The sequence below is a fragment of the Nannizzia gypsea genome, genomic scaffold, assembly GCF_000150975.2.
Source record: "Nannizzia gypsea CBS 118893 supercont1.9 genomic scaffold, whole genome shotgun sequence".
Taxonomy (NCBI): domain Eukaryota; kingdom Fungi; phylum Ascomycota; class Eurotiomycetes; order Onygenales; family Arthrodermataceae; genus Nannizzia; species Nannizzia gypsea.
In genome coordinates, this window is record NW_003345193.1 from 832,339 (window position 1) to 857,647 (window position 25,309).

Here is a 25,309-nt window from a genome sequence, read left to right on the forward strand (position 1 = left end):
GTGGGAATTCAATCTTTCTGTCTATCCGTTCGGGCCGTAGAAGCGCTGGGTCAAGTAAGTCCAGCCTGTTGGTGGCCATGATGATCTTGATATTCTTTGTTGGTTCAAACCCATCAAGCTGATTAAGAAGCTCCAACATGGTGCGTTGGACCTCCGAATCTCCACCGCTGCTCCCCTCTACTCGACTGGAACCAATGCTATCAATCTCGTCCATGAATATGATGCTTGGAGCGTGCTCTCGGGCCATAACAAAGAGCTCTCGAACCATTCTACTTCCCTCACCAATATATTTCTGTACAAGCTCGGAGCCGCTGACTCGGATGAATTTGCAATCTGTATGATGTGCAACCGCTCGCGCAAGCAGCGTCTTGCCAGTCCCCGGAGGCCCGTAAAGTAACACACCCTTGGGCTGCGCGATTCCGAGGGACTCGAACAGCTCCGGGTGCTTGAGACCTAGTTCGATAACTTCTTTGATCTCCTTAATTTGTTGATCTAGTCCACCGATCATATCATAGGTACTGTCTGGCACCTTTTCAACCATCATCAAGGATACTAGAGGATCGACAGAGGAAGGCAACATCTTCTCTAACTTATACGTATCGGACAGGAGAGACACTCGTTTTCCGACGGTCAGCTTGGCTATGTCGACCCCGTCCGCAATATCCACCACTGGACACATTATCTCGTCAGTACCCAGAACATGGTAAACAGCTCTTACATGCTGGTTCGACAGCAGACATACCGTATTTCCCTTCAGGGTGGACCTTGACTAGGACCTTCTTGGTGCCCATGACCTTGACCACCTCGCCGACATAGGAGCCTGGCTGCTGCAGAAGACCTAGCTCTTCCCGCAGTAACCTTACTCTTGAGTTATAGTCATTCCTCTGCGCCTCTAACCGCCTGAGAACAGCTTGCCCTTGAATAATCTCCAGCTTCATGCTCTCTATCTTGTTTCGGTAATAGCTGTCGAGCGCCATGGCGACTGGAGGGAGGTCTGTCTTTGGACCTATTTGACTAGGCTAACGGTAGGTAAACACAGAACAAAAGCAGTAAGGAAGTATGGGGGAATCTTCTGAGGTGTTTTCACGGTGGTGTCCGCGTTGAAGCGTCGTTGTCGTCGTCGTCGTCGAGGTTGATGTTGATGTCGTTGCATGTTCGCAACGATGAAGAATAAACTGAGAAAGCTCTTGATGACTAATATAACATTATGTAAAATTTATGACTAACAAATGACTAACGTAGCTATGACTAATATATTACCAAGCAGTCATCTGCTTCGGTCACGTTTTTCGTTTTACCGAACAAAAAAAGCAAAGGGCAAAACATCCGCAAAGGTCGAAGTCAGCTGCAGGACGAGAACGAACGACTGTGAAGGTATTAAGAACCAAGACGAGCTGATATAAAAGAAGGGAGGCCTGGGCTGAGCTGGTATCTGGCGGGCACTTTCGACTTTCTTTTCTATCTGCAGTTCTTGAGGGGCACCTGGTGGTAGGGTGGTTTTTGTGCTTGGTATCACTCCTTGTCTCCGAAGCAACACAATGGGAAACAAACCCCAAGCTAACATCTGTTGGTTTTCACAGGGAAGAAATACGCGTGCTGCCTCCTTGGTGCCGGCGGTTTGCTATGAATAGCGCTGGATGCACGTGTGGAATAGCTGGCTCCGATCTCCTGGTTCTGAAGCAGCCGATATAGAAATACTTCGACTTCTGCGGTACTACCCATAGCCATGGCATCTCATGCGGCGGATGACCACGATGATACGGGGAACAGCCCGGAACAGTCATCTTCCATGGCCTCGAGCCCGAGACAGTTTGCTCCCATCACTAGAACTGAGAGTGAACGCGCTGAAGAGCTTGTGAGGAGTCGGAACGGATATACTTATGGTCTGCCAGCCACCACTTTCTGAACAGTTACTATGACACTTACTATGCTGGACATTTAGTTATTTTGGCGCTAACGACATAACAGGCTCTATAGGTGCATCTGGTAGCTCTTACGGCGAGTCTTCCACATATGACCCGTCGAGATCTCCCTTGATCGAATCTATGTCCTCAGAACGGACACCCAAGAAACCTGCAATCCTACGTCGTGTCTCTTCCAAACCACATAGGGGCCAAGAGTTCTCGGTTGACGATGATGTGGACGAAGTAGAAGACAAGTCCCTGAGGCAGCCAGCTCTCTCTGGTCGGTCCACAGCTCGACAGCACCCCTCTCTTCGACGGAGAAGTGTCTTACCGTCAACACTGCTCACCCGAGTAGATTCTGAGGACGAACATCAAGATGTCCCAACCGCTAGCGGAAGCCAGGCTGGCGAGGATGAAGAGAATGAAAATGATGATCTTGGTGAAATGGTAGATGGTGGTGACGGTGTTGATGATGACGATGCCAGCGACGCCGAAAGCTTTACCCTCAAAGACAGACAACAAGCCATAAATGAGACTCACCCGTTCGGTATCAGAATTTGGAAGCCAGCATTGTACAAGAAGCTCCGGTCAGTTGAAAAAACTGCAGAAGGGGATATTCATTCAGCACCGGGACAGCGTGTCAGCCCTTGGCTCTTTCTGGCCAACATTTTATGGACAGTGGTATTTGGCTGGTGGCTAGCCCTGGCAGCCCTGATCGGTGCCGTTGCTTGTTTTGTTATTGGTTTCTCACCAGACTCCTCAGCATATGGTAGGGTGTTCTGGGGGCTCTCTGGCTACCTACTATACCCCTTTGGCGCGATGGTTCGTCTAAAGCCTGACGAGAATTATGCGGAAGAGGATGAAGGCGAGGGGAGAAGCATCAGCGAGTACGAGCAGTGGCAGAGCGGTGACATTGAACGTGGGGGTTTGTTTTTTGGCCCTGTTTCAAATACTCGCTCGCTAGTAGGGCGACGGAGGAATAGCATGGACTCTGCCAGCGAGCGAGACAGCTTGCTGGGTAGAACTGGCCGGCACCATTCAGACGATAGCGACATATCGAAGACCAAACGCCGCCTTTTTGGACGGGGCGAGTGGACCATTGGCCGAGTCATGTTTTACATCTTCTTCTACCTCCTAGTTGGCCCTCTGCTACTCTCAGTCTCTCTCGTCTGCTGGATTCTCGTTTTCTGGATACCCATGGGCCGTGTTACGGTCATCTTGTTTCATCATCTTCGTCGACATCCCCTTGCCCTCTCCTTTCACTCTGATAGTACATACACCAGGCTCCAGTCCGGTCCTTCATCCTCGATTCTCCTTTGTACCTACCGTGCAGCTGGTTTAAAATATTGGAAATACACAGTTGATGGCACCAACATCTTCCTTATAAACCTGCTGGCCGTTGTCATCTTCGTCATCTTTGACTTCCACGTCTTGCGCAAGATCTTTCCCACTGATAATTTCATCACTCATCCCGGCCTGATTTTTGTGCTGGCCCTAATTGCTGTAACGCCGCTAGCTTATTTCATCGGACAAGCGGTTGCCTCCATCTCTGCACAATCTTCCATGGGCCTGGGTGCCGCCATCAACGCCTTTTTTTCAACCTTGGTAGAGGTATATCTATACTGCATCGCTCTTTCACAGGGTAAAGCCCAGCTCGTTGAAGGAAGCATTATCGGCAGTATATTCGCTGGTATCCTATTTTTACCCGGAGTATCCATGTGCTTCGGAGCCATCATCCGCAAGACCCAGAGGTTCAATGTCAAGTCAGCCGGTGTGACGTCGACAATGCTGCTATTTGCAGTTATTGCTGCCTTTGGCCCGACTCTCTTTTATCAAATCTATGGCAGAGTAAGAACCTTAAATTACATCCGTTTATCGGAACTGACCCGACTAACAGTATGGATTTCTTTTAGCACGAATTGAACTGCCATTCCTGCAATCATATTAAACCATCGGGGGGCAGAGACTGCCGCCGTTGTTACTTCTCCCAAGTCCCGGCTGTTGATGATGATTTTTTCATGAAGGCAGTACAGCCATACTCCTATTTTGCTGCCGTTCTTCTGTTCCTGTCTTACATAATTGGTCTTTGGTTCACCCTTCGGACGCACGCTGCCATCATCTGGTCCACAGATGCCGATGAGAAGAAACCGCATTCAGATGCCCATAGGCCGGCTTCTCACTCTCATTTTGACCATGCGCACAGCAGTACTAGCCTCAAGGGTTCCATACGGGACTCTCAGCTCTATGCCCGAATCCTTGGACAGTCTTTGAAACAAGTTGGTTTGGTTCCAAGATCTGAGCAGTCGACTGCTGGCATAAACCAGAGTGAGGGTACGACTGTGCATGTTGTACCCCCCAAGGATAAGCATAAATACCAAAGCCCATATAATATGAAGATTCCCTCCTTGACTGCAGAAGAAAACGACCAACTGGTGCGCCAGGTCACCGAAGTTGCAGCAACTGCGGCCACAGTTGCTGCCCGGGATGCAGCCGGCACACGACACGTAGCGGGTACGCCTGGAAGCAAGACTCCGGTTGGGACCACCGGGACCCCCATAATAGGCCACCCAGAGGAGGCGGGAGTGTTTACAGAACCTCACGCAGAGGCACACGGACATGATGCACCCAACTGGGGTAAAACCAAAAGTTTTGTTATATTACTAGGCGCGACATTGCTGTACGCAGTGATTGCCGAGATTCTGGTGAATACAGTTGATGTGGTGCTGCAGAGCTACGACATTGATGAAAAGTTCCTTGGAATTACCCTATTTTCTTTGGTTCCCAACACTACCGAGTTTTTGGTACGTTTCACTACTTTGCAGACGATGACATACGTTTTTATGAGAGAGCATAAGTACTAACGGGAGTAGAATGCCATTTCTTTCGCAATGAACGGGAATATCGCTCTATCCATGGAAATCGGTTCGGCGTATGCACTTCAAGTGTGCCTATTACAAATTCCGGCCTTAGTACTTTTCAGTGCTGTGCATACCTCGATATTTAATCCTTCGGACCTTCTGGAGCATTCGTTCAAGTGAGACAAGCCCTGCTGAGGTACTATCTACGAGGCTCTCTGCTAACAGCTTTTGCTCATGATCTAGTCTGATATTTCCACAGTGGGACATGATCACCGTCATCCTCTGTGTTTTTCTACTGTCCTACGTCTACGGCGAAGGGAAGAGCAACTACTTCAAAGGCTCTATCCTGCTCCTTACATATATTTTTGTTGTCATGGGGTTTTACCTATCCAGTCTGAGCACGATGGGCGCCCGGCAAGTCCAATCTATTCCACTCAGCGTGGCAAGGAATGATGACGGCTCGTTCCAGGTCAGAGGTTGAGGATTTTGGGTGTTGTTTGGCGGAGTATATAGCCAGAAGGGAGAGGAGCTAGCCTATTCCCATTTATCTATGTTGCATTCTGTTGCGGGAGATATAAACTGCCTACTTGCATAGTTCAGTACATAATTCTCAGACTGATTCTTTTTCTTTAGTTTGTCGTTGGTTATAAGATAACTAAACATCTTAGTCGATCACCGCACCGTCCTTCGTGTCGCTGGCTTGCAGGAAATGCATGACGTTGTAGTTATACTCCGTAGCGCCCTCGAGTTTCAACTTACTTTTAACTCTCAGGTCTCAAGCTTTTTATTGGCCAATTTCAATCACACATAACTAACGTGACTGCGCTATTACTCAAAAGATTACTCCGTACCTAGTTACATATTAACTAGGTGGTAGTTAACGACGCTGTAGTACCTGGCTTCGTGGGTTTAAACACCACCTTCCGCACCTTCCGAACCTTCAGCATCGGCATCAGCATCATGAATCGAAAAGCGTCCCAGAATTGGGATCATTGGTATAAATAAATCTTGATATGTCGCCCCTCAGTGGGTTGACCCCTCGAACGCGATGATTAACTAGTTTAACTGGTTGTGTTAACAACGATGTTATCCAGCCATGGATCTTTGAATAATTACTGGGAGCCCCCCCTGTCTGAGTTAGTTACCTCGTTATGACACAGAGTACTCCGTATCTCCGTCAAATTGCATCTTCTGATGATGCTGGCAGAGGCTGCGTCGTTTCAGGCTTCACTTATGGCACACCATGGACCCTGAATCGCGTAATACAGGATAACTGGCTATGTTAGGACGAAGCCACTAGTTTCGGAGCTTGATTACACTCTCGTCACTGGAAACCGGGTGGTGTATTTTCCCCAGACCCGGGATCGACGCCCTTTGCATGATGACAAGTTGATTTTGGTGGTTCTATCCCTTGTCCCTGCAGAGTTCCCCGGCCGCTTCGTATCACTGGGACATAAGGACAAACCACATCCATGCCCAAAATAACGAACTAGTTGACTTGTGCTGGACAGGCCACAGAAAATACGGCTTCCCCGGGCGAGGTGTGCCGGGGCAATGTTTAGATGCGGGGTTTCAGCATTTGTCTGCTTGGATGGATTCTGTATCTTAAATATGGAGGCGTTTCTGCGTTGGCCGGCAGAGAAGGAAAAGACGGACACTCACACGACCAGACCTAGAGCCAGGCAGCAGTGTGCGTCTGACGCCTAATATACCACTCTCGTTTTTGTTGCGATACCTGATAACAGACTAGTTATTCAAAGCATCGACTATGGTGTCATTCTCCGGAGTGGCAGTCTGCCTGCTGGCGGCTGCCGGCCCGCTGGCGCAAGCACAGTTCCCGCCCAAGCCGGAGGGAGTCACCGTCTTGGAATCGAAGTTTGGCAGCGGCGCTCGCATCACTTACAAGGAGGTCCGTCAGTAGCATTGACTCTATGTGAGGTAACCGTAACTGACATCAACTAGCCTGGTCTTTGTGAGACGACCGAGGGAGTTAAGTCCTACGCTGGATATGTCCATCTCCCTCCAGGAACGCTCAGCGACTTTGGGGTCGAGCAAAACTACCCCATCAACACCTTCTTCTGGTTCTTTGAGGCGAGAAAGGACCCCGAAAATGCTCCTCTCGGAATCTGGATGAACGGTGGTCCCGGTAGCTCGTCGATGTTCGGAATGATGACCGAGAACGGGCCTTGCTTTGTCAATCCGGACTCTAATTCGACTCGCCTCAACCCTCACTCCTGGAACAACGAAGGTATGTTATCGGGCCTTCGCCGAGTAGCTATTGAATCTTGCTGATATTGTATCTTCCCATGGCTAGTCAATATGCTCTATATAGACCAGCCGGTGCAGGTCGGTCTGTCCTACGACACCCTGTCAAATTTCACCAGGAACCTGGTCACAGATGAGATCACCAAGCTGGAGCCTGGAGACCCAATCCCTGAGCAGAATGCTACCTTCCTGGTTGGCACATATGCTAGCCGCAATATGAACACCACTTCCCAGGGAACTAGGCATGCTGCCATGGCTCTCTGGCACTTTGCTCAGGTCTGGTTCCAGGAATTCCCAGGCTACCACCCCAGGAACAACAAGATCAGCATTGCTACTGAATCCTATGGCGGCCGTTATGGCCCTGCCTTTACTGCCTTCTTCGAGGAACAAAACCAGAAGATTAAGAATGGCACGTGGCATGGAAGCAAGGGAACCATGCATGTGCTGCATCTTGACACTCTCATGATCGTTAATGGATGCATAGACCGTCTTGTCCAATGGCCCGCATACCCACAGATGGCATACAACAACACTTACGGCATTGAAGCAGTCAACGCTAGTGTCCATGAAGGGATGCTGGATGCCCTCTACCGCGACGGCGGCTGTCGTGACAAGATCAACTATTGCCGTGCTCTCTCTTCTGCCTCTGACCCAGAGAATCTCGGCATCAACTCAACCGTCAACGCTGTTTGCGAGGATGCAGAGACATTCTGCTCCACTGAAGTTCGAGATCCCTACCTCGAATTATCCGGTCGCAACTACTATGACATTGGGCAGCTCGACCCCAGCCCGTTCCCCGCCCCCTTCTACATGGCCTGGTTAAACCAGCCGCATGTGCAGGCTGCATTAGGTGTGCCACTCAACTGGACGCAGTCGAACAATGTTGTAACCAGGGCGTTCCGCGCCATTGGTGACTACCCACGACCAGGATGGCTGGAGAACCTGGCTTATCTGCTAGAGAACGGCATCAAGGTCTCGCTTGTCTACGGAGACCGGGATTATGCGTGCAACTGGTTCGGTGGTGAGCTCTCGAGTCTGGGGATCAACTATACTGACACCCAGGAATTCCACAATGCGGGCTACGCGGGAATACAGATCAACAGCAGTTATATCGGTGGACAGGTGAGGCAGTATGGCAACCTCTCCTTCGCTCGTGTCTACGAGGCTGGCCATGAGGTGCCATCCTACCAGCCCGAGACTGCACTACAGATATTCCACCGTGCCCTGTTCAACAAGGATATCGCCACCGGAACGAAGGACACATCTTCACGCATAGACGGGGGTAAGTTTTACGGCACATCAGGCCCTGCGGACTCGTTTGTGTTCAAGAATGAACCTCCACCACAACATGTCCACTTCTGCCATATTCTGGACACTAGCACCTGCACCAAGGCACAGATCGAGTCTGTTGAGAACGGTACTGCTGTAATCCGTAGCTGGATAATTGTCGACTCTAACTCGACCTCCTTATTCCCCGAGGTGGTTGGCTCGGGCGAGCCCACCCCCACCCCTATGCCTGGAACTGCTGCAGCACTATCTGTTCGCGGGTACGTATATACTGCAGCATTCCTGGCTGTTCTTGTTGCTACTGCCATGGAGTTGTTGCTGTAGATAGTGGGTAGTGGGTAGTTGCTCTTACTCGTGTTGGAACCAGAACAGTGACACTACCCATCCGTCAACGAGGGGAATAGTCGTCCAGCGCTCGGGCGGGATGTTAACGACCCCCGGAGTGTCTCCCCATATATCATAAGCGTTGGTTAGTAGTCAGTTAACTAGGTAGTTAGGTACCTAGGTAGTTGACCAGTTATGGAACACTCCTTCACAGTACTTATCAGTGAACGTTTAAACATATGGCCAAAGTGAAGCATTAAGCACAGTTTATCTTTACAGGCTTCATTTACTGTCTACGCTTACATCTTAATCCTGCACAAGGGTGCTTCTTCCTATGTCTGGGGAGCAGCGAGGCGAGCCCTTTATCTTCTGGTGCGTCCTCACCTTTAAAGGGACCCAGCGCGGGCTAGATAGCCGGTCTTCCGCGGCGTTTCACTGTTCCAGGACGGGCTCTGGGTCATCGCCATTAATTTCAGGTCCGGACACACCATTAAGTCTACCAAGCATCAGTTTTGATCAGTTCTAGTGAAGATAACTAGTGGTAGATGGGATTGAATAAGAGGAGGTCGTGAACTACGGTGAGGCGGAGTAAGATGGCCATTTTCTTCACTCAGTGTTGAATGGAGTTAACTATCTCCGTCTCACCTCTAAACCAAAAGTTCCGCGTAACGCCGTCCGAAGACCTGGCTTGATTTGACACATAACTGCCTACTTAGGTATTCCGTGCTCATGATGCTCTCCAAGCCGGAGTTTGCTCGCATGTCACAAAGCTATATGTAGTCCCGTCGGAGTTAACTACCGGGTTTAAAGATGCCAACCAACTACAAATACTGGTTAGTGTTAACTATATATAACTAGCAGCCTGATGATAAATGGCAATTTTTCTAAGGGATATACGGCCAGTTGAATAATCTGTTGGCTAACTATAACTCACCCAGCGACGAGACCGAGGGTATCACTTCCTACCTAGTTTGCTATTTAGAGGCAAAAATACTTCTCAACATCGCATCTGGTCAAATATAGTGACAGCCGGTTAGGATGATGCTTACGGACGATACATTTAGCCTTGTGGCTACCACAGGGCTTGCTGTGGGCGTCGCGCTACTGCTGCATCTTGTTGCCCGCACCGTTTTGGTTCGGCAGAGATTTTATAGAATGAAGGCCGGAGGAATTGTATGTACCATAAACTAACTAGTAGTTACGCCAAATGTGAAGGAATTAGCTAACAGCCTCTTACCAGCCCATTATTGAGCCGTATTCGTCATTATTCGGCCACCTTCCATTTTTCTGGAGCCTAAGAAAAGGGCTTCCACGCGATGCTCATGGCTCGTATACATCGGCCAAAATAGTGCAGAACTGGAAGCAATATTTCCCCACTGCGACAAAATGCCCACCATTGGTATATCTTGATATGTGGCCCTTTATGGCACAGCCCATAATCATGGTCATTGCCCCCGAGCTATGCTCGCAGCTTACACAGGAAACACCCCAGCCAAGGCATCCCATGTTCGGATGGGCGCTGACCCCGGTGACAGACGGAATTGACCTGATATCGATGGACATGGCAGGTCATAAAGTGTGGCGCTCCCGGCTGAACCCTGGATTTTCTTCTAGAAACGTTATCCACAACATGCCCGCCATTTTGGAGGAGGTTTTTATCTTTGCCCAGAAATTGAAAGACACTGCAGATGCGAATAGTCACAACTGGAGTGATATGTTTACGCTCTACGATAGAGCTGTTGCCCTGACGTTTGATGTCATTGCAAAATTTACGCTGTAAGCCCCGTAAATATTGGGAAACTTTTAGCTCTTTGTCCATTTATCTGACACAATATTTAATGGAAATAGCGATTTGCAGATTCATGAGCAGGAACGTGGACCGGGGCCGCTGCTCACAGCTCTGAGGAGTCTAATTCCGTTGGTTAAGTTGAAGAATATCAAGAACAGGCTTGAACGGCTTACCCCGGCATTCAAGCATGTCGTATCACAGAATGCTGCGGTCATGAGAAATATCCTGTTGCCGCAGATAGAGTCGAGGTTCCAGGAAACACTCAACTCGAATAATCAGAAAACAGTCATAGACCTTGCTATCAAAGATTTAAAAGAAAGCGGACAGGAGCCGACTGCTGAGCTGATGAATGTCATCGTTGCGAATCTAAAAGCCTTTCTTTTTGCCGGCCATGATACCACAGCGCAAACAATGTTGGTGTTTCCCAAGTCCAAAACAAGATTTCAAAAACCCTCTAGCCGCCGAAATGTTCATTGGCTAAGTAGTTAACCAATTAACTAACTAGTTACTAATTATAGTTGCTGGGTCTTTTACGAGATAATCAAATATCCGGGCGTCCTTGACAAGCTGCGTGCTGAGCACGACCAAGTGCTAGGGTCAGACCCCAAAGCAGCTAAAAAGGTCCTTCAGCAGAACGCTTATAAGATAAACGAGCTGCATTATACAACGGCTGTTATCAAGGAGACGTTGAGGATCCACTCCTTAGCCAATACCCTCCGCCAGGGCAGCCCCAACTTCAACTTCTCGCTCGATGGAGTCAGGTATCCGACCGCTGGCTGTCTCATCCAAACAGTCCCCACCATGACTCACATCCATCCTGACCTGTGGCCCCGCCCAATGGAATTCATACCTGAACGCTTCCTGGTCCCAGAAGGTGATGCTCTGTACCCTGTCAAGAATGCATGGCGTCCGTTTGAACTAGGGAACACGAAATGTATTGGCCAGGAACTAGCAATGTTGGAGATAAAACTTTCATTGGTGCTAACAGTGCGGGAGCTGGATTTCGAGGTGAATTATACACTGTGGGATATGATGCACAAGACAGGGGTGGCACCCACGGCACAAGAGACTGTTAATGGTGAGCGTGCTTATAGGTGTGGAGAGGGTATCGGTGTAATCAAACACGATCTGCCGGTAAGGGTACGATTTAGGTAATCAATGACCGGGCTGGAAGCGGTAACAACATCTACCTAGATAGGCTTATATATTGGTGCCGTGTATGGCACTAAAGCCCTGTAGTATTCATTTAATCTGTAGCTATCTGTGTTGGATATTAGAGTAGTCTGTTGAAAACAAGTATTATAACAGAAATGAAATAAGAAAAAGCAGAACTCAATAGAACATATGAAATAGCCGCCTAACGTTTAATCCTTGAGCCAGCATCGCATTACCTTCTTCATATTAAGCTGGCCGTTTCCTTGGGTCTCGTGTATTTCATATTATATATAGTAGCAGCAAATATTGGCAGACGGAGATATGACGGCAGGCAATTCAGGGCCTGATCATCTGCTGCACCCTGGGATAGACCTGGACCATCTCGTTATACAGCTCTGGGTGCTCATGGTACAGCACCTGCGGGTTCCAGCCAGCAGCCACAAAGATGGTGTCAATCCCACTAGACAATGGGGTCGTGAAGACATTTGCAATCTGAAACCCGATGAGGAAAGAGAATGCGACAACGAAGGGCGTGTATTTCCCGTCAGTGTTATAAGCCGGGTCAGTGAAGAGCAGATATAGGTATGCAAGGAGGGCGCATGCATATGCAATGAAGAGTGCACCAAAGGAGAGGACCGGCCCGATCAAGCAGTCATTAATCAGGGCGTCGAAGCCACGGTCCTTTATCATCTTCCAGGTATCTTTGGCCGCGGGAATATACGCCTTGCCATAGAGGGCGATATGACAGAAGGCATAACGGTTGAAGAACTGGGCGAGCCACTCAAGGAGGCCGATGAGACATCCAAGGATACAAAAGATTGCGTAACCAATAGCCCCTCCGATGCCTCCTTCCTGCATTGACTGGTTCCTGGCGATAGAGCAGAGATGCCTTAGGAACTGGATGATAGCAAGAATCAAGCTGCCGAAGCAGATGGAGCCGAAGCTGGTAGTCAAAGCTCTCTTGCCTGCCCCGCGAGTAGCACCCCTGGGAAGATGATGCGGGAAGAAGTACCAGGAGCCATAGACGCCGGCAATGGTGGTGTGGATGGTGTTTTTGAGCCACTCGGAGATCCAATACATGGCAAAGGTGACGAAGGCGATCAGACCGATGACCTTGGCACTGCTACAGCCCTGGCTGCTGTTACAGGACGGGTTGTTTCTGGACGGCTGGAACTTGTCATGGATGGCGACCAAGGTAATGGAGTAGTAGGCTCCGAACGCAGTGGCCGTCAGCCCTCCCAGCAGACTGACGAGGTAGACATGGCCATACGATTTGCTCACATCGACGGCGGTCTTGAGCATCAAAGCCGAGAAAGGGATACGACTGATCCAGGTCCAGAAGCAAAAGGCAAGGAAGATGCCAAAGATGAGGAAAACAATGCCGGCAGTCCAGTAGTGGCGGTATAGGTAGAAGATGGCGGTGCCGATGGCCCAACAGATGTTGAGGATGCCCGTCACCCAGATAAACTGTTTTGGGAAGAGGCGCGCGAGCCAGACATAGCTGTATCCAAGCACAACCGCAACGACAAGGACAAAGAGGAAGAGAATGAGAGTGCTCGTATTGAGCGTGAAGTTGTTTGTCCCGCTGTAGATGCCGCTGCCTTGGATGTCCCTCGTCGTTGCATAACCCCGAAGAGCGATGCCCGACACTGCTACGAATCCGCCGCAGAAGAGGAGGAACTGCGAGGAGCAAGTTGTTAGATAGCTCCGGTCAACTCCATATAAGCCGTAAGTTTCAGTTAACTACATACCAGAATGCCAGCCCAGACATCGTTCCACTTGGGCTTCTCGACCTTGAAGGCCTGCTCGAACGTCGGCTTCTCGCTAAGCTCGCCGTATGCAGCCTGCTGAGGCGTGTACTGCTGCTGACCCTGGGGCTGGCCCTGCGGCTGGTGCTGGTACTGGGGCTGGTACTGGGGGGGCTGGTGCTGCTGGTCCCCTGGCGGCTGGCCATTCCCAGCGCTGGGGTTGAAGTAGCTGTCGGCTTCACCCATTGCTCGTAAATATAATGAGATACAAGGTACCTAACAAGTCAACCGAACTAAGCGTGGCTGGGCTGAAGGATCAATGACAAAGTAAAGCGCTGCAGGGCGCAGAAACACAAAGCAAGCGATGCAAAAGTCAAGAAGAAAGTCAAGGCAAGAAGGATGAAAATCAGCCGCAGGTTGCCAAGATCAATTTAAAGCCTCGGCTCGTGTTAAAGAGGAAAAAAGCTTGGCTCGCCACTTGCTTAGGTAAGCATTATGAAACATGAAAAGAGTTTCCACTCTTTGATCTTTGACGACAACAACCACGACAATGTTGACTGTTGATTAACTAGTACAACATCGAATGATGGTATATCCTTCTGAAATTCTAGCGAAATACAGCACCAGTGTCCCCGAGAACAAGCCTGAAGCGTGCAGTCCCCCAGGGGATGAGGGCACTCTGAGGATCCTATCCACGCTGGGATTTTTCCCGCAGGTCGGCTGATGCTTATTAGGACTTTGGGCTTATTTTGTATTACAATTCTTCTAGTAAAAGTCTGAACTCCCTAGGAAGGCGTGTAGTCTCATACCTTTCCTAGAAGGCCCTCGGGGGCCCTTGGGGTAATGAGAAAACGCCGCAGAAGCACCGGAGATCGTTGTACTCCATACCAGACACGAACCCAAAGACAGCCGCATAGCCTATAAACGGCTGAGAGGCAGAGCCTACTTGATGGCTACACCTAGCGCCTCCTGAAATGGAGCCAAGGCGCGGCATTGCACATAGTTACATAGCCGATAGCCTGGTTTGCGACATGGAGGAATAGGAGCGTCGAACGACTAAGCTAACAAGTTAATGCTTTACAACATCTTACTCCGTACTCTTCGCTGTGCGGCAGCTAACTCGTTAAATTTCGTCTGATAGTTAAATAAGTCACTCGCTGTGGTATCTAGTGTGTGGGCAGCGATGATAACTACCACGCACTCCATGCGACCAAAAGGGATACTAAGCAGTAGTTATCGCTGGCTGTTGCATTACATAACTACGGAGTATTTGACGAGAATGCTGGTATGCCAGGGCACACGCTCTGAGGCGTCGAGATAATATAGGTCTAGCCCACAGTGGCTAACTATTTATGGGCGGCTTGCGGTTTGGGAGCACAAGATTGCTACTGTAAGCCTGGATCTTCTGGGTTGGCGACGTCTGACCGACGATGGTGGGATATGATTCGTGAGTGATGTTCAGTCTTGTTGAAGTGTGGACGGGGCCCATTTTTGGGGCATCAAGATTCAGCAAAAGAAACGAACAGAATTGGTATCAGCTCGTTGGCTAGTAACGCCAGAGGGAAAAGTTATACCACAGAGCAGCATCCCCATCAAGTGTATAAGTAGTGCAGCGGTCCCGCGCTGTCGGCATAACTGGCGTAGTTATGACCTTTTAGTCGAATGGTGTTATCGCTCCTCAAATAACTAAACTTTTATTTAGTTACCGCTATCCTACAGTTCTAGAGGCACTCCCAGCTTTCAGGATGAGGATAAAAGGAACAACTCACCTCCAGTTGTTTGTTTTATTGATCGTTACCATCCCTTCCGTCATTGCTAAAGTGAAAAATAAAATCAGCCTTCAATGGTCCATCTGCGACTCTGACCCAAATACCGTGCTCCGCAAGCTTGGTGAAGACATCCGTGATCCCGACAAGCTGGACCCGATCAGCTACTACGATAGCCAACCCCCAGTTTACGTGCCACAGGGTCTTATGTTCAGGACCAAAACTAGAGGGGGCCGAGAGATATCTGTTGTAAAGGCTAGGCACAGTGAAGACACGAAAGATGTGCCGCACGGAGTAACCTGCCTTTGGGACCGCTATGGTGACGACATCTATTTCGTTTGCTCAAAGCAGTCCCATGTCAAAAGATCAAGGCTTTGGAGCAGAAAACAAATCGACCTTGCTGAGAATTTCACCCAGGTTGCTTGGGATGAACTCAAGCAATATGGTCCTTATCTGAATCCAAAATGGAAGCATCTCACGATCGAAGGATACAAGGCTGTGTTCGACGATGTGGCCGCCGACCGACATCACTTGATGGAGCTAGAAGTGAAAGTTCCGATATCAGAAGGCCGTCTCGTGTACCAGATCATTACCGGCCACCTGGAGAAGTGTGCGGTGGTGCTCTGCAAGCACCAAGAATCGAAGGCAATGAGACTGTTTCGAGAGATGGGTTTTCGCATTGAGGATGCTGATGTATTGATGACACCAGTTGGGGATGCACAAGGAACCCTGTATTAGAAAAGACGGATTAACACATAATGTACGGAGTGTAGTTATACACTTTTTGGAGCATCGATCGTATTTGTCACACAGATCATGGATGGCTAGGTTGGCTCAACAACCTTAACTAGTTAGGTCTACCTGCGGACCATTTCATTCTCAGTCTATCGCGGTGCCCTGCCTTACTCATCCTTGTAGCTCGTCACCTTGTCGCACTCGCTAAATCAAGGGGTAGTTGGATATCGAAAATGGATTGTATCCTCTAGATTGCTATCACATGATAACTAATTAAGTTCTATTCCTAAATCCTTCAAGCCTTCGATAACTATTGTACTTCATTACCTAGGTTGTTAGTTACACTCTAACAGTAAGAGGTACAGCAGGTTCTTTTCACCATTAATCTAAAGTTAACACTTCTTAACTCTTTACCTTGGTCTTCAATCTATCGTTACCTTTAGTTAGTTATCAAAATCAGATAAAAATGACCGAAAAACCCCTTCAATCTAGGTGGAGTCTGACAAAGAGTGATGTCCGCGCCATTCTGGATGATAATACCCACCGCTCAACAGACTTGAAACTCCTCCCTATCGAATGGAAAGCCTTAGACTTTGGTGAGACAGGCTCAGCAGGAAGCTCTGTAAAGCTCAGTGCCTCCAACACAAAGGCGCGGATGATCCAGTGGTGTCAGGATGCTTTTGCCTTGGTCCGCGGGGAGCACGCGACAGCGTCTGGTCCTAATTATATCAGCCACTCTGATGATACGGAGTCGTATTTTGGCCGGCTAGATTCTTTTTTTTCAACACTGATGACATGCAATTTTCTGATGAACCAGAAGAAGTTGAGCTACGAGGAGGTTCTCGATAGGGCTTGTGCTTTACTTTCGAGGCTTCCGGCTTACCCTCCAGAATTGAATCTTAAGTGTGACAGTGCATTGATAGCGGAAGAGCGGTGGCCGGCAAAACACTTGACTGAGAGCAATGATAATCAATATAAATGGTCAAACCTTTCTGTTTTTGTTAAACCAAGCACTAATACGATCCGTGTTGCTCTGTATCTGACTATGAAGCCTGTGTTGAGAATTACCAACGACTATTCAGACACTATCGCTCAACTTCTCGACATACTGGCGGACTTATACAAAAGTGCAATCACTATTGGCGATTCCCAGGCGTGGTTCGTTGTACAGGCATATTTATGGGCAGCTTGGCAGCACACAGTGATGCTACAGCTTTGGTGCGACGCCTCAACAGTTCTGCAGCTGGGATATATGTTCGAGCGACATAATAGTATAATCTGGCGAGAGATCCCGTCGGTTATGCCGTCGCGAGAGATAATTGAACGATCTAGACCGGAATACATGTGCAAATGGGCGTTTGAGCTGCTTCGTTCTGATCTTAGCGCTGTGACGCAGGATTTCCGGGCCCTTTTCGAGGCATTCGAGCGACAGTTTGGTGGGCGACCGTCTCGCTGTAATATTTCTACCACTTCTTCTAGTGGGCGTGCTGGAAATAGAAAGAGAGTTTGTGACGGAAAAGCGCCCGGAAATTGTCAGAGATTCGAGTCAGACGATGTGCAAATCCAATCGGCGCATGACTTTGCGTGTCCCAACTCGACAGGAGAAACATGTACCTTCCTGACCTGGGACGAGCAGTCATATCGAAGCATCAAAGGCGTAGCGAGAGCTGTTGACCTCGACCAGACAGACGACAAGTACCTCCGATACCGCCCGCTCTCCTTCGAGAACATGGCTATCTCCCACGTCTGGAGCCACGGGCAGGGCGGTCGTCCAGAGACGGGGTTCAATATCTGCCTTCACAGAAGGTACAGCGGGCTTGCTCGATCCCTTGGCTGTAGCTCTTACTGGATGGACACGCCCTGCATTCCGACCCCCGATGACCTCCGCGATGAAGCAATCGGTCAGATAAACGATAACTTCATGAATAGCAAGGTTACCCTCCTCGTTGATCGTGACCTTATGCAAATTGATATCCACCCGTTAACACTAGAAGCAGAAGAGGCTATTCTAGCCACACTCGTCGTTTGCGATTGGAATGTGCGTGGCTGGACGCTTCTAGAGGGCATGCGCGGACGCATGAAACTGCACATCCTCTGCAAGAATAACCATGTCATTTCCCTGATGGATGTACTCCGTGACGTGACAGCAAAGAGCACTCTCTCGCTTATCTCCCCCGCTCTAGCGATATACCATTACACGCCAACTCAATACGAAGTCAGCGGCCTGGATATGATCGAGCCCGTGACGACCGAGCAAGCGACTTGTCTCTTGAATCACCGGCACGTAACCAAGGAACGCGACCTAATTATAATCTGGAGTCTCGTCTGCGCGTCGAAAAAGATTGCTAAGAAGGCTGAGGATTTCTGGGCTTCGACGGTTGGCCAGTCGCTTGCTACAGGGTTCCTCGTATCAGGGACACCGAGACTTACGGCGCGCGGGTTCAGCTGGGCACCTGAACGACCGAATGTGCTTCCTTCCGCGGCGACGACATCCGATCAAACCAAGAACGAGAAACAGTACCCTGCATTTGACGGCCAGAGTAGTCTACATGGTACCATAACTCCGCAAGGGTTCAAGGCCGAATGGCTTACCTGTCGGATTCGAAGATCGAAACTATACCAACTGACCTCGGAGTTCACACTGCAGAGTTATACTGGTCCTGAAGACCTGGTTTACTGGCGTGTCTATAATGTAGGGGCCAACCAGCGAATGAACCCGGAAAGCATGCACCATCTCCGGTCTGTTATTGGGGTGGTGCTTAAGAAGTTTCGCTGGGTTGCACTTTTGATGCCTGCCCTTCGAGGCCGGACTAGTAATGATGCTGTATATCCGCCGCGTCCGTTTGAATATCAGGGGGAAGCTGAGGGTTCGATGATGGTTGTCGTGGCATCGAACAACGGTGATAAGTGGGAGTGGCAGTTCGTGCATGAGTGGGATAGAAAGTTTCTGTTGCCAGAGTTCACTTGCGAGGAGCTTTTGATTGCTTAGTGAGGCTAAGATGGCTTCAGTCGTCCTCAGTACTTGTGCTGGAACTATATTCCGAACTAACTATTACCGCGGGAAAACTTACAGATCTAGAGAGTGATAGAACTAATATGCTAGTTAAATGTATCCAGAAGCCATGAATCTATAGATATCTAGTTAGCTCCAACTTATCGTCAACTATCAATAGCCCATAGCCATTCAGAAGAATTGTTTCGGGTGCTCGCATATGTCAAAGCTGCCTGAGGTAGTTATAGATAGAATCTAGATTGATTGAATGTCTCCGCCTTGGCCCCACAGAAGGCGAAGTTGACGAATGTGTGTAAAGTCTAAAGCTTAAAGAAACATCATAATTCACCCGATAACTAGTGATTAAAAACACATATCTAGCTATCGAAGGCGCAAACGAAAATAAATATTACACTCCAACTGTATACTTATCAATATATATACCATATCTTGAGTGCAAGCTGACGTGCATTTCTCCTTCTGAGAACAAGGAGAGAGAGAAATTCAGAAAAAAAAAAAAAAGTAAAATAAAAAGGAATAAGAATAAAATGAATCTGCATCCCCAAAGCGTGGAATCTTTCCTATGGCAGCAGCAACCTGGTCCAGAAAAGTGCTGCCGCTGGGACAGTGAGGCCGAAGATGCCCTGAAATGCTTGCCGAAGGACACACCAGTCTTTAAATATGAAGGCGCGTCTCAGATGGAAGCTGCAGCCCGCTCTGTGGATGACGGGAGCGGCGGCTACTGCGTATTTCATGATGTTGTGGACAGTCTTATCCTCCTTGACTGCAAACAAAAGGGAATCAAGCGACGAGAGTTTTTTACAAAATCCAAGATCTTAATTACAAAAATGTTGACACAAGCACATGAAGTAGCTACAGAATGGATTCAGGAAGAAATGGTCGCCAAGATCTCATCAATGAGCATGAAGTTTCATGCATATCTTGTGGGCATTGGCTCTGCAACTATTGAGCACAAGGAGCCGGACTACGCCGTCCGACCGCTTAATCTCCCCGTTGGGAGGACACCCAAATGGCCAACCCTTGTTATAGAAACGGGAAAATCGCAAAGCCATAGTGACCTTGACAGGGTCGCGAGACGGTGGATTCAGAAATCTTCTGGCGATGTAAAGATGGTCCTTACCGTCAAGGTGTCTCGAACCAAGCTCACAGTTCAAAGATATGGCCGCTCGGGAATCACAAGGGCGGCGGTCCTCCAAACTATCACCGTCGAGAAACGTGGGCAGAAAAGCCCTGTTCATATAGCCGGCGGTCCTTTAATTATTCCCTTCACAGATCTTTTCCTTCGAACCGCAGTTAGAAACCAGGCTGATATAATATTTAACAATGCAGAGTTAGAAGAGTGGGCAAAGTTCGTTTGGGAAACTTTCTAAATCTCTTTTTTCAGGGGGCATACAGTATTGGGATTTGTATGCCAGTCGGGGTAGGGTGGCGACCCGGCAACCACCAGTTAGAATGGACACTTCTGCGCAGTGCTTTTTACTAGTATGCATGTTAAAAACACGCAGAAGCGAAGATCGATTCGAAATATCAAACTGGCTGATTAAATACTCTTGATATAGAGATATTGGCGTCTCTTTTGAGGCCAATTTGTTCTATTCCATCTCTTGAACGTTACGCAAACCTGGACTGAGAACGGTTAACTAAAAGATGGCGTGTCAAGTGAATCATTTCTCGCATTTTTGCTGATGCTCCTCTTACTACAGAGCATGGATAGAAAGAGTGGATTATCGTAATACGATGCTGGACTCATAAGTAACTCAATCCAAAGCCCTTTATCTATTCTTTGTATAGTGTTAATAATGTGTTAGCCTCGTTACGCCTACATTTGGTGAGCCACAGATATCTCAATCAAATCATCGATCTCTTCTTGACATACAGGTAATCAACATAACCCTTGTAATATTAGTCACTCACTATCTCGGTAATAGGCTGGGCAACGTCCCAGACGCTAATTGATCGCAGGAGAGATACCAGTGACCCTGCGAAGGCCCATAAATAGAACACCCTGTAGTTAGATCGGATAGCAGGACCGGGAGCCGGAACACAAAAGTCATTAGCGCCGCAAAGGTCAGGCCACGGACGGCCGATAGCTATCCGAGCCCCACCGATCCGGATAATGCGTATTTGCCCGCCTGTGTTTGGCTGCCTGGAACCTTCCTGCATGTGGTATATTTAATTTAGCAGGGTTAAGATTTAATAAAGGGGAATATACTGTACACTAGTTATATAGTATATTGTACTCTCGCCCAGATCTTTTTTTTACTCCCCTCTTCGCGAAATAGGCTTATCTTTCTCCCAGCCTCTGCTTCTCTCTTATTCACGACCTGCTAGGAACCACAATGTCCGTATCCACTCCACTTTTTTGCACCCCCGCCCTGGGTGGTTGAATTATACTTTTGTGGAATATGTCGCATATTGACACTTTTTCTCCTAGGAATTCTCCCGTGCTGCCCCCCGGCACCTATTGGGGCAAATATCAGGATATCACCATTTTCAATACCCACCTGAGCGTGGCAGAGAGATTGTGGGTCGCATGGTATGCGTGGGTGCAGAATGATGTCCTGGCCACCGGCATCATGTCTTTCCTTATCCACGAGTTGTTCTACTTCGGCCGCTCTCTTCCCTGGATCTTCATCGATAGCTTGGGTTTCTTCAAGAGATACAAGATTCAAAGTGTACGTGGCAAGCCTAACACCTGGCACTAGCCGAAATCAACCCAATTTCAGCCTCCATCGACACTAACATCCTGCTTCAGAGCAAGGTGCCTTCATTACGCGAGCAATGGGATTGCGCCAAGTTTGTGCTTCTGAGTCACTTCACCGTCGAACTTCCTCAAATCTGGTATGTTCCCGCCCTCAACGGAGTGGTATTCTACCAGAAGTTTGTCTCTCGGGCCCAATTAAGTAGTAACGGCTCTTCTAGGCTTTTCCACCCAATGGCCCGGTTCTGCGGTCTATCAACATCGATTCCTTTTCCGCCTCTCTGGACTATGATATATCAGATTGCAATATTTTTCGTGATGGAGGACACTTGGCACTATTTTTTCCATAGAGCTCTTCATTGGGGTCCACTCTACAAAACCATTCACAAAATTCACCATCAGTATTCCGCACCATTTGGTTTGGCCGCCGAATATGCTTCTCCTATTGAAGTGATGATTCTTGGCTTCGGGACCGTCAGCTGTCCAATGCTCTGGTGTGCTTTCACCGGTAACCTACATATTCTTACTATGTATATCTGGATTGTGTTGCGCTTGTTCCAGGCTATTGATGCCCATAGTGGCTATGAGTTTCCTTGGAGTCTTCATCATTTCTTGCCTTTCTGGGCTGGTGCTGATCACCACGACCTCCACCATGAGAAATTCATTGGGAACTACTCAAGCAGCTTCCGCTGGTGGGACTATCTCCTTGACACCGAATATACTCCGGATGCCCTAAGGCGCCGAAGAGGGACAAAGGTGAAGGCAAAGAAGGTGCAATAATCTGAACATTAATAGTGACGGTCTGTCTATTTTCTCTGCAATTTGGGGGTTGACTCTGTCTGGAGCTATTTACCTGATGGATGATAGTCTTTCTTATGGTACTGTTCAAGGGTTGATTTACTATGACTAGACTTAGCTAATCTTGAAACTAATTGATCTTCTAAACACTGCTAAACTTATACTGTAGCCGAGAGATCCATGGCAAAAGATAAAGCTAGCTGTCTCAATTAATCTTAAAAGAATATAATTGAACCATATAACTACGGGCAAGTTTGATTGTTAAATACTCTATACAGCCGAGAACTATCGAGACCCCTAGAAAAGAGTCTGGTGTCTCTGTTCCAGCCGTTATGCCGACCAAATTTAGTCGCCGAAACGACTGCGGGTGTTTAGGCTCGTGTTATTCTCGGGATTAAAGTTCCGGGTTAACAAAATCCTTCGTGTTCAATTCAACCTCCTGTCCCTATAGAAATGGGAATGGGGCCCTATTCCCGACTGGGCTCCCAATTCTAGAATACTTTTAGCTAATTATTTAGTCAATCATTACTATATTTAGAGGTAGCCCCTCTTATAAGATCTACTTAGAATAGAGCCTTAAGAATTGGGCCTATTTATATTATATTAGCTATACCAACTACTTATATATATAATACTATAGCTTATCTAATTAAGCTAAATTAGCGCTTACTTAAGCCTTATGCTACAGAGCGGCTCAGTTTGTAGGCACTGAAGTTAAGATCAATGCTACAAAGGTGGGCTTCTCTTATAGGGATAAGGGAGGCGTCTCGAGGAAAGGTATAACTCAAGGTGCTCTATAGATAGGTTAGAGTATAAACGGTGCTCATTTACTATAGAAAGGATACTCCGGTATCCGACTTTAAGGCGATAGCTCTAAGTCTGGCTCAGCATATATATACTCTCTGAGATCCTTATAAGTAATAAAGCTAGTACACTAGTTAAGTCTAGTATAAAGGTGTTAAGAGATATTAGATAGATAAAGGGAAGTATATGTGTATTAACTAGTACCATAAAGCTATAGCTTACTATAAAGTTGGCTTTGATCTTAAGTATTAGAGATAGCTCTTAATTAAGGTATAAAATAAATATCTTTATATATATGTCCTAAAGGTCTATTTCCTCTTATTTAGTTATGATTTATAATAGACTGTTCTCCCATGGTCTATTTTGGACTATTTAGTTATAGTCTATATTGAACTATCCCAATTTTGATATTTTAGACTATTTTAATATCACGTGATCTATAGGGTTCTTCCGTGCCGGAACCTTGTTATCTAATAAATATATTTATCTAGGCTGCGCTATAGATAGTCTATAATATTATCCCCTCCTCTTTTAACAAATTATCCCGGTCGTTAACTCTTCTTCTTATATAAATAGTGAGTGTCTCCCCGTTATATTAAGTTTAGTAAGTTATTTCTTCCTTATTATAGTACTTTTAATCATGGCGCGTCGTTCCTATAGTTCTCGTCTATATATTACTTCTATCCCACGTAATTATTATTATAAACGTGCTCAGCAAGCTAATATTATTGATTATTATAGTAGTTCTGTTAAGTTTCCTTATTCTAGCTACTTTTCTTTAAGTTCTATATATGTTGTAATAGATTTAAAATCAAAAAAGTGTTCTAGCTATATTTATTCCGGTTAGCCCTGTTATAATTGTGTCTTTAATACTATAGAGTAGTAGAAGATTAAAAATAAAGAGGAGTAAGTCGCTTCCTATCTTTGTGCCCGTAATTATAATATCCAGATAGCTTAAGATAAAATCCGTTATTTATAAATTGCTTTTACTCATTATTATAATATTTTATCTAGGAATCTAGATAAATATACTTAACTTCGGCGTTATTAGGAGTAGTTAAAAGCTTGTCGCTTTACGATATTTTCTTATAATACTACGATTCTTAATTCTTCGGATTCTAGTGCTATCGCTTCTTCCGATTTCTCTATTTCTAACTAGTCCTTAGATTAGTTGCTTAAAGTATTCGGTGATAATCTTTAACTACCTAAGTCGCGTTCTAAAGGTTCCGCATAGGCTTATAAGTATTTTCTAAATTATTGTAGCCTTTCTATTTTACTAAGTAGTAAATCTTTCTGTTAATCTTTTTCTTATCTAGGATTCTTTCTACTTCGTATTCTTGTTCTTAGTTTTCTTGTTAGATTTCTAATTCATATAGTTTGGTATCCTAGGGTACTTTTTTAATTAATAAGATATAAAATACTAGGTGTATTTTTATATATTCCAGTAATTAGAGTTTATAGTTAACTTATTTAGTTTTCTCTAAAATCTTAAATAGTCCGATTTTTCGATAATCTAGTTTATTATTTAGTTTTAATATTTTAATATTCCGTTATAGTAGGAATACTTTCTCTCCCCTTTTAAAGGTTAGCGCTTCTATATATTATTTATCGTAGTAGTTACTTATTCTATAACTCAAGAATTCCAAATCTCTTTTTTTATTTTTATATAGTAATTGTAGTTTTTCTACTAATATCTCCGCTTCTTGTGCGTGAGTCTTCGCTTTTCTAGGTATTTTTATTATTTCTAGTTCTCTTCCGTAATTTATAAAGAAAGGTATTATACTTATTAAGGCTACCTTAGCTCTATTATAGGCGAGCTATACCATTGGTAGTAATTTAACCTAATTATTCTATTTATAGTTAATATAATATCTTAGATATTATTTTATAGTCTAATTTATTCGTTCACTTTATCCGTTAGTTTAAGGGTAATACGCCGTAGATATTTTCTATTTAATTCCTATTTATTCGGTAAGTGTTATCTAGAACTTACTTATAAATCTTGTATCTCTATCTAATATAATTTTGTCTAGTAGTCTGTAATTTATAAATACTTATTTTAGGAGTATATATACCGTATCCGATACTATTATTTTTTTAATAAAAAGAATAAAGTAGGTATACTTCGTTAGTTAATTTATAATTATTATTATTATATTGTA

The 25,309-nt window shown here is 46.6% G+C and overlaps 9 protein-coding genes across 9 annotated transcripts in view; 7 read left to right on the forward strand and 2 right to left on the reverse strand.

Annotated features, from left to right (window-relative positions):
* Positions 1 to 977, reverse strand: part of MGYG_08563 (26S protease regulatory subunit 8) — a gene marked incomplete at both ends in the record, with an annotated part of 1,382 nt that extends 405 nt beyond the window's left edge. The window contains 2 exons of the mRNA XM_003169606.1: positions 111 to 669; positions 743 to 977. Coding sequence (XP_003169654.1) covers positions 111 to 669; positions 743 to 977 — 794 coding nt within the window. The remainder of the gene's footprint in view (positions 1 to 110; positions 670 to 742) is intronic.
* A 749-nt stretch (positions 978 to 1,726) lies between these two features.
* On the forward strand, positions 1,727 to 5,243 carry MGYG_08564 (calcium permease family membrane transporter; the record flags this gene model as incomplete). The annotated part of the gene is made up of 5 exons (XM_003169607.1): positions 1,727 to 1,883; positions 1,969 to 3,752; positions 3,818 to 4,705; positions 4,775 to 4,938; positions 5,006 to 5,243. 5 exons carry the CDS (start codon positions 1,727 to 1,729, stop codon positions 5,241 to 5,243), a joined length of 3,231 nt encoding a protein of 1,076 aa, XP_003169655.1.
* Positions 5,244 to 6,530: 1,287 nt separating this feature from the next.
* On the forward strand, positions 6,531 to 8,638 carry MGYG_08565 (carboxypeptidase S1; the record flags this gene model as incomplete). Its single annotated transcript, XM_003169608.1, has 3 exons — positions 6,531 to 6,671; positions 6,725 to 7,010; positions 7,095 to 8,638. 3 exons carry the CDS (start codon positions 6,531 to 6,533, stop codon positions 8,636 to 8,638), a joined length of 1,971 nt encoding a protein of 656 aa, XP_003169656.1.
* A 1,038-nt stretch (positions 8,639 to 9,676) lies between these two features.
* Positions 9,677 to 11,582, forward strand: MGYG_08566 (VerA protein; the record flags this gene model as incomplete). Its single annotated transcript, XM_003169609.1, has 4 exons — positions 9,677 to 9,811; positions 9,879 to 10,414; positions 10,487 to 10,840; positions 10,946 to 11,582. The coding sequence occupies 4 exons, from the start codon at positions 9,677 to 9,679 to the stop codon at positions 11,580 to 11,582; spliced, it is 1,662 nt and encodes a 553-aa protein (XP_003169657.1).
* A 336-nt stretch (positions 11,583 to 11,918) lies between these two features.
* On the reverse strand, positions 11,919 to 13,576 carry MGYG_08567 (PNS1; the record flags this gene model as incomplete). The annotated part of the gene is made up of 2 exons (XM_003169610.1): positions 11,919 to 13,262; positions 13,334 to 13,576. 2 exons carry the CDS (start codon positions 13,574 to 13,576, stop codon positions 11,919 to 11,921), a joined length of 1,587 nt encoding a protein of 528 aa, XP_003169658.1.
* Positions 13,577 to 15,075: 1,499 nt separating this feature from the next.
* MGYG_08568 (hypothetical protein) lies at positions 15,076 to 15,834 on the forward strand (the record flags this gene model as incomplete). The annotated part of the gene is made up of 1 exon (XM_003169611.1): positions 15,076 to 15,834. The coding sequence occupies one exon, from the start codon at positions 15,076 to 15,078 to the stop codon at positions 15,832 to 15,834; it is 759 nt and encodes a 252-aa protein (XP_003169659.1).
* A 463-nt stretch (positions 15,835 to 16,297) lies between these two features.
* Positions 16,298 to 18,820, forward strand: MGYG_08569 (HET domain-containing protein; the record flags this gene model as incomplete). Its single annotated transcript, XM_003169612.1, has 1 exon — positions 16,298 to 18,820. One exon carries the CDS (start codon positions 16,298 to 16,300, stop codon positions 18,818 to 18,820), a length of 2,523 nt encoding a protein of 840 aa, XP_003169660.1.
* Positions 18,821 to 19,371: 551 nt separating this feature from the next.
* MGYG_08570 (hypothetical protein) lies at positions 19,372 to 20,214 on the forward strand (the record flags this gene model as incomplete). Its single annotated transcript, XM_003169613.1, has 1 exon — positions 19,372 to 20,214. The coding sequence occupies one exon, from the start codon at positions 19,372 to 19,374 to the stop codon at positions 20,212 to 20,214; it is 843 nt and encodes a 280-aa protein (XP_003169661.1).
* Positions 20,215 to 21,249: 1,035 nt separating this feature from the next.
* Positions 21,250 to 22,325, forward strand: MGYG_08571 (C-4 methylsterol oxidase; the record flags this gene model as incomplete). Its single annotated transcript, XM_003169614.1, has 3 exons — positions 21,250 to 21,519; positions 21,600 to 21,685; positions 21,767 to 22,325. The coding sequence occupies 3 exons, from the start codon at positions 21,250 to 21,252 to the stop codon at positions 22,323 to 22,325; spliced, it is 915 nt and encodes a 304-aa protein (XP_003169662.1).
* Positions 22,326 to 25,309: the final 2,984 nt, after the last annotated feature.